Source organism: Plectropomus leopardus, chromosome 23, assembly GCF_008729295.1.
Source record: "Plectropomus leopardus isolate mb chromosome 23, YSFRI_Pleo_2.0, whole genome shotgun sequence".
NCBI classification, from domain to species: domain Eukaryota; kingdom Metazoa; phylum Chordata; class Actinopteri; order Perciformes; family Serranidae; genus Plectropomus; species Plectropomus leopardus.
In genome coordinates this window covers 17,473,147-17,480,600 of record NC_056485.1, presented here as the reverse complement: position 1 = coordinate 17,480,600, position 7,454 = coordinate 17,473,147, and the positions used below count along the sequence as shown (strand labels likewise).

The 7,454-nt window shown below is 36.0% G+C and overlaps 1 protein-coding gene across 1 annotated transcript; it reads left to right on the top strand.

The window, feature by feature from the left end:
- The first annotated feature begins 2,761 nt into the window (after positions 1 to 2,761).
- naa38 (N-alpha-acetyltransferase 38, NatC auxiliary subunit) lies at positions 2,762 to 5,217 on the top strand. Its single transcript, XM_042512545.1, has 3 exons — positions 2,762 to 2,838; positions 3,210 to 3,384; positions 4,446 to 5,217. Exons 1-3 carry the CDS (start codon positions 2,800 to 2,802, stop codon positions 4,562 to 4,564), a joined length of 333 nt encoding a protein of 110 aa, XP_042368479.1. The 5' UTR covers positions 2,762 to 2,799; the 3' UTR covers positions 4,565 to 5,217.
- Positions 5,218 to 7,454: the final 2,237 nt, after the last annotated feature.

The following is a 7,454-nucleotide window of genomic DNA, read 5'->3' as shown; positions in this document are numbered from 1 at the left end:
AGATAATGCTTAAATAATGCTCGTGCAGCGGCATATATGGAGAGAAAGTTAGCTTTTCAAATCCCAGCAAAGTGTTTTAAGTCAAAGTATGACATGTTCTTTTTGTGTTCAGTCTTGCGTGAGCCGGTTATTGGCTTCCAATTTCTGACCTCTGAGACTTCAAATTTCAGCAGTTTAATTTGCTTTTGAATCTTTTATTCTGGCTCTAGCAAGGTCTCAATCAAAATCTCTGCAAAAAAACCTCCACAGATCTTTTTTTGACTGCCTACAGTCCAGAGGCTGAAGTGCAAAGAGGTGGTCGTGACACAAACAGAGAGATAGTGGACATGTAGTGCAGCAACAGAATTACCAGAATGAATGCTGGCACTTTTAAAAATCATGGATATGTATATTTGTACATTTTTATAGAACTAAATGTTAAAAACTTTGTTTTTTCATGTCTCAGCAACACTGTGGTTAACCTGTTATGTTTACACATAAAAACCACTTGGTTATGGTTAGGAAAAGATGATGTTTTGGTGGCACATTTGCCGCTGGAAATGCAACCAATGTCTCTCCTAAAAACACATGCTCAGTGTGACACGACTGCAGCTAGAAATGCAGCTATTGTCTCACTATAAAACACCCTGTTTTGGTGGCACAATCGCAGCTAGATATGGAGCCAATGTCTAATAAAGTCATCCAGGTTTTTTTGGCACAATTACAGCTGGAAATGCTGCCGTCTGGCTAAAAAACACTCAACTTTGGAGGCACAACCACCGTTAGAAATGCCACCAATGTCTCATTACAAAACACCTGCCTAAAGTGGCACAATAGCTGCTAGAAATACAGCCAGTTTTAAACAAAAATGCTAAAAAAATACCCAGTTTTGGTGGCACAGTTGCAGCTAGAAATGCCACCAATGTCTTGCTTAAAAACATCCAGTATTAACAACATAACTGCAGCTTAAAATCCTGCCAATTTCTCACTAAAAACCACCTGCTTTTGGTGCCTAACTTGCTGTTAGAAACGGCATCAATGTCTTGCTAAAAAAAAAACTGCTTTTGGTCCTTAAATTGTGGCTAGATACGCTAGGATGGAGATGCTGCAAAATTCTTGTGAAAAAACACCCAGCTTTGGTGGCACAGTTACCAGTAGAAAGGCCAACAATTTCATACAAAAAACACCTGGTTTTGGTGGCACAGTCGCAGCTAGAAATTACACATTTGACTCATATTTTTGCTCCTAATTTCTTTTTTCCCTGTCTGTTACTGAATAAATTAAACCTTAAATCACTTGAGTTGAGCTGGTCTTTAAGAGCAGACATATACCTTTGCTTCATGTTAAGGAGCCACAATTCAAAAAGACTTTAATCAACTGACCTAATGCTAAAAAAGACAATTTTGCTGCTCTGTGGGAGTCAAAAAAACAAGAAAAAGGATGCAGTCCAGCATTTGCTACTCACTTCAGCTGTAGCACTGTGATGTCAAGATGTCATTGTATCATTAACCCGTCCTCCAGCACTTCAATCCGTGGATCAACGTGGGTCGGGACCTGAGGGAACAAAATGTCCAAATGGGCGAATGACGAGAAAAGCTGTAAATATGTCCTCCTTTTGTCCAGTTAATGCTATATATTTAATTATTGTAAAATAACACATCTTTTAAGATCTGTATCAGCCCCTGGTTTAAAGTAGTCTGCTCTGCAATCACTTATTATGTCTTGTTTTGTCTTAACTTGTCTTGTCCAGGAATAATTCACAGTCTGTGCTCAACACAGTTCCTGCATTAAAATGGCAATAGGAGAAATTAAAAAAAACATATTTATTTTTTTACTTTTTGTAAACGGAGGCACTGATTTAAAATCACTACGTTTAGTTCAAACAACTTTCAGAAGAACATATTTGTCAATTTCAAGCACTAAAATAAAATCTTTGCCTTATATTGATCTACAAACCTAACATTGTGGAACATTTTTAAGTATTTTTTATTGTAATGGCTAATTGTTCTTATGGACGTCAACTATTTTGCTGGGGACATGGTAAAATCTTGCAAATATAACTCAGAAAAAGAAAAGAAAAAAACCTCAGTAAATATTAAAAAAAGGTGAATATTTCAATAACTTTTCAGCCATTCAATAAAAATCAAAACTCTGTCCTGTTTAATATATGTATAGTGTTTCCTTCTCAGCGTGATCTGTAAAGTTTCATTTTATTTATTTTTTGTTTTTTTTTACTTTTATGATTTTTTTTTTCTCTTTTACTACTTATCGAGTTGTGATGTTATAGTGATAGCAAAAGAGATTAAAAAAAAGTATTTTACTTGTTTTACTTTTACACATAAAATAGTTATTTTCAGTGTCACTCTGTGTTTATGTGATAAAAAAAGACCTTAATCTCAAATTCAATTATAAATATTCGACACAACCTAAAGAAAACAGGAGTAAGTAATTCATGGGGACCAAAAAATGTTGCCGCCAAACAGCATTGATTGAAAAATGCCAAAAATGCAAAAAAAAAAAAAAAAAAAAAAAGGCTAATTGATGCTAAATGTCAACTGTGAAAATGTCAATTTTAGCTAAAAATTCTTACATTTATTGGTTCCTCTCCGCTGTCTGGTGCCTCCTCTTTCAACTGTAATGAGCCACCGAAGTTGTGTTGACTTAATGTTACATTTTAACGCCAAATTTAACTATTTTAATTTAAATTTCTTGTGATATTTTGACGGTTTCGTCCCCTTTAAAAAGAAAAACGCGTTTCCGGTTTCGCCGGTCCGTCAAACAAAGTGCTCCGTAAATGCAGGAGAAGAAGAAGAGGTTATTATGGCAACAATGATTGAAGAAAATGGCCCTTCGACACATGTTCGTGTATCTCTCTTTTATGTTTCAATATTTTACATTACTGCTAACACTATCTGACAACTTGTAGCGGAGAGAAAAGTGTTAATTTAAAATATATTCAGGTATAATCAAGGCTTCAATGGAGCTAACGTTAGCAGGCGGCTAACGAACTAGCTAACTGTTTACACTTTGTTTTGCTATAAATAACAAATATTTGTACGCGACGCTACTTAATTTAGCATCTAAACGTGTGTTTTTATTTGTACAATCACCAAACAGTTTCCTGAATGTATTTAATACTAATAATAACGAACTTAAACGTGTCACATGCTGAACACTATGAAATTCAGTGTCAGTTCAGTGTCTTACCTTTAGTGTCTGTCCACTTTTAGGAGCAGTCTGAGGTGTCCTCGTCCTCTCAGGCTCGGCAGAAACTAGAGGGGCTCCTGAACAAGAACATGAGGATCCGGATGACAGACGGGCGGACTCTGGTGGGGCTTTTTCTCTGCACGGACCGAGACTGTAACGTCATCCTGGGGTCAGCTCAGGAGTTCCTCAAATCCACAGGTAGATGAGGACAGGAGACAGTGACTCACCTGTCTCACCGTGCAAAATAAAACTGAAGCTTTGCATCCTTATGTCTGTGGAACATGGTATTTTTACAGATAATTTACAAGCTGTTTCATCTCTGATGGGATGAAATTAAAGGTCTATTTTCTAGCAGGAGGCTTTGTTAGAAACCAGTTTCAAAGCTTAATATCCACATAGATAAGAAACACCACTTATTGCTACAAAACATAAGTGAATTTAGACAGAGTTTAAGATTTAGGATTGCCAATTAAACTCTTTGAAACCTTGCAAGAACAAAGGAAAAGGCATAGAGCAACTGTATAAGAAGTGACCTGAAAAAATAGCATGCAGTTTGGTAAAAGTTACAGGAAAAAATCCAGAAAATTAGAACACAGAAAAGTTTTTTAAAAATAGATAAATAAGTAAATAATAATAATAATAATAATAATAATAATAATAAAACACACAATGACCTGAAAAAGCTCAAATAAATTCTTGAATAAATATATAATTAGAATAATTTATTTTCAAGACATTTTTTTCTCTCCTTTTTTTGGTGCTGTTGTTAATTTAAGTAATTTAAGTAATTTTCTTCTTTTTTAAGGTTATTTTTCTTTTCACCTTTTCTTTCTTTTTAGTTACTCACTGCCTTTTTTCCTGTTTTAAAAAGAAATTAAACCATTCGCTCAGGTGTCAAAGGTCTTAAATACTCTTAAACATCAATATGCTTTACAGTCATTTGTTGCACTTTTAATTTCTGTGTTATGCCATTTAAATATCTAAAACTGAAAATTTTAAATAATAAAGTGTCCTTTTCACTGGTTTTAACATAATGTCATTACACATTCAAGTGGGAATAATTACTAAAGTTAAATGGCATAAATCATGGAACATTTGCATCTTTAAGAATTATTTCCCATAATAGTGTCTTTGAAAAAAGATGAGCGATCTGAAAGTGCGAAGGTGGATGCACAACAAGCAACATCTTTTATGATGAACCTTTAAAAAACACACTGTAAACTCAGTTTGTTTGTACAATTGTCTTTTTTTGTCCTCAGACACATTCTCCCAGGGCGAGCCCAGAGTTTTGGGCCTGGCCATGATCCCCGGTCACCACGTCGTATCCATCGAGGTGGAGGCGGACAGTTTGGAAGAAGGATTTGGAGCGAACCATTGATGTTTGGACAACACTCGGTGTGACTGTCTCTCAGAGAGCCGGCCGAGCTCACAGGACAGTGGACATCTTCACTCGAGGACACTTTCACCTCAGATGCAGAACTCCTGTGTCAGTACTCTGGATTTAGCCATTCCCTCTACGCTTGAAGATGTGTCCGTTTGCAGCGGCGGCTGTATCATACAGCATGTGTGTAAACTGAGTGGACCGGGTGTGTGTGTGTGTGTGTGTGTGTGTGTGTGAGACAGTTTGGGCAAACAGCTGGATGTGTGTGTGGAAATGTGTTTCAGTGCTGTGTACAGTGAACGTCTTTGCTTGAGTATTTGAGACCGTGTGTGTTTGTCATTTACAAAAATGGATAGAAAGTTGATGTATCGGGGAGAACTACACTGATTTTACACATTAAAGTCTGTTTACAAACCTCGAAGGACACAACTGTGTATTTGAAAAAGGTTGTATGAACCCTTTTGAGCCTCTAGAGGGAGCTGCAGCCAAGTTTTATTAATTGACTCAGCTGGGGCAGAAGACTACAAATTTAAAAAAGAAAAACATTTGAGAGTCTGGAGTTAAAATGACGTAACATCACCAGCAATGTGGTAAATGTATGTGCAGGATTTAAAACCAAGAATGTGTGGAATTAAAAAAGACTGCATCAATTTTGATCCTTTTTTGTGTTAACTCTCCAAAGTGAGTCTGATAATGTCACAGGAGTGCAATGCTAAATCAGTGGAGTCCTCTTAAAGGGTAATTCTGGTATTTTTCAACCTATAACAGGCTGCAATGTAAACACTCAGCATGTTTGTGTCGTCACTTTACGTCCACTGAAAGTGCTTGTTTTTGTCACTGACGGGCTCAGATTGTTATTTTAACTATCCGAGGATCCCCACAGAGACAGAGCGAGATCCTTTTTTGTTTAACCAGAAACAGCCCCAAAACCGCTATGGCCAAACCCACCAGACTCCATTTAAATAAACAGTAATTTTATCATCATTAAAAAACACTTCATTCAAAGTCGACAGAAACAAAATAAAACACAAAAAACCATTAATTCATCTTTCCTCTGTTCCAACAGTCACAGAGTCTGCTTTGGTTTAAATAAACCTTGATTTCACCCTGTTTAAAGTGAAAATATGCCGGCTCTATTCACGCTAAAATTACTAATAATTTAAATGGAGTCTGGTGGAATTGGCAATGGCAATTTTAGACACTTAGAATAAAAATATGAGCCTGTCAGTGGCAAAAACAAGCACTTTTAAAGGACATAAATAGACGGTGTGAACATGCCCCAAATGCTCAATACTGAACCGGATTTTTTAAAAATGTTGTTCACATTAGTCAGTTAGACTAATGTGCAAATAGTGTCCAGATTGAAAAATGCCAAAATTACCCTTTACGGTTAGAGAAAATTAGGAAAAATGTCTTTAAATGGTCAAACTCGAGGTCAAATATCTAAAGACAAACATCTCAAACAAACGCCTGTAGCTGCAGCGGACTCTTGCATTCATGAAATTAGGACAAAATCATGTTGTTTCAATATTTTAATATGCTTGGGCATGTCAGCTGATTCAGTCTGGCAACAGTAAAATCGATGCCACAAACAGCAGAAAACCCGAAAAAGAAAAAACCCAGAAAAAAACGTCCCACTCAGTCGATTTAAATACAAAGAGCCGATCACATTTGGTTCACACAGTCGAGCAGAAGACAGAAATCAAAGTCACTTTATCTGTAAACTATCAGTGACAAAATAACTTACTTTGTACTGAAAAAGTCAAATCTTTAAGATAAAGTCGTCTCAGTTTGTTCGTTTTAAACAGATTTGTGTTTTTCCTGGCTGTAAAACTGGAGCCTCATTTACAAAGTTACATCAGGATTTTATCTGCGACTTCACGGCTTATTATACAAATACACTGTTTATGAATTACATACAATACGTCGCAGACCTGTAACTACTGCAACACGCCAGCCGCAGCTCTTTTTGTTAGACCTTTTTTTCCCTAAATGATGCTTTCAGATAACCATAGAAGACACACTTGGTTTTGTAAAGAGTCTTTGAACGGCTTTTATAAAGCCCGCAGTGACATTTCAGGAGTGGAGAGGATGTGGAGTGGTTTTTCAGACAAAAAGGGTAAAAGTGCAAGTTTTCAAAGACTCGCTTTGAAATGAGCAAAAAGGAAGAGAAGTACTACAACCTTGGACTCAGGTGAGAATTACTGCGCTTTTGTCCACAATATTGAATTTTTTTCTCCCAGCTGAACGTGATATTTCATTAAAAGTCTGTTGAAGATACAATATTTTCACCCAAATACAGAATTCACACGTTTTTCCAATTACATAACTGTTGAAAATGAATTATAATTTAAAGGTCAAGTATGTTTTTTTTCAGTCTGGACCCTCTTTTTAATGTTTTTGTGACGAACAGGAACAACTTTTTTTAATTGGTCCAGTATTGAGTGAGAGGCTGCAATGTAACACAACTTGGGGCAATTGTGTTGCGTCAATTTATGTCCACTTTAAGCACATTTTTGTCACTGACAGGCTCAGATTGTCATTGTAAGTGTCTGAAAACATTATAAAAAGGATCCTACAGAAACAGACTTTTTTTCAAATAAAGAGTTTAGAGTTAACTGGTGTTTTTCAAATATATCAGATTCAAAATTAATTTCAGCTAGAAATTATGTTACAAACCGAGAATATGAGGAAATGATAAACAAAACATCGACCCAAATTACAGCCATGTTACGTTACATCTAACCAGTAGCTATATTACGTTAACTACAGGAAATAAATTTGCGGTAATGTTACCGGACATAGTGGGCTATCCATGGAAGATAAATGAAACATTTTCATTACACACAACAAAACTCAATGACTTTTCCAAAACTTTCAATGATTT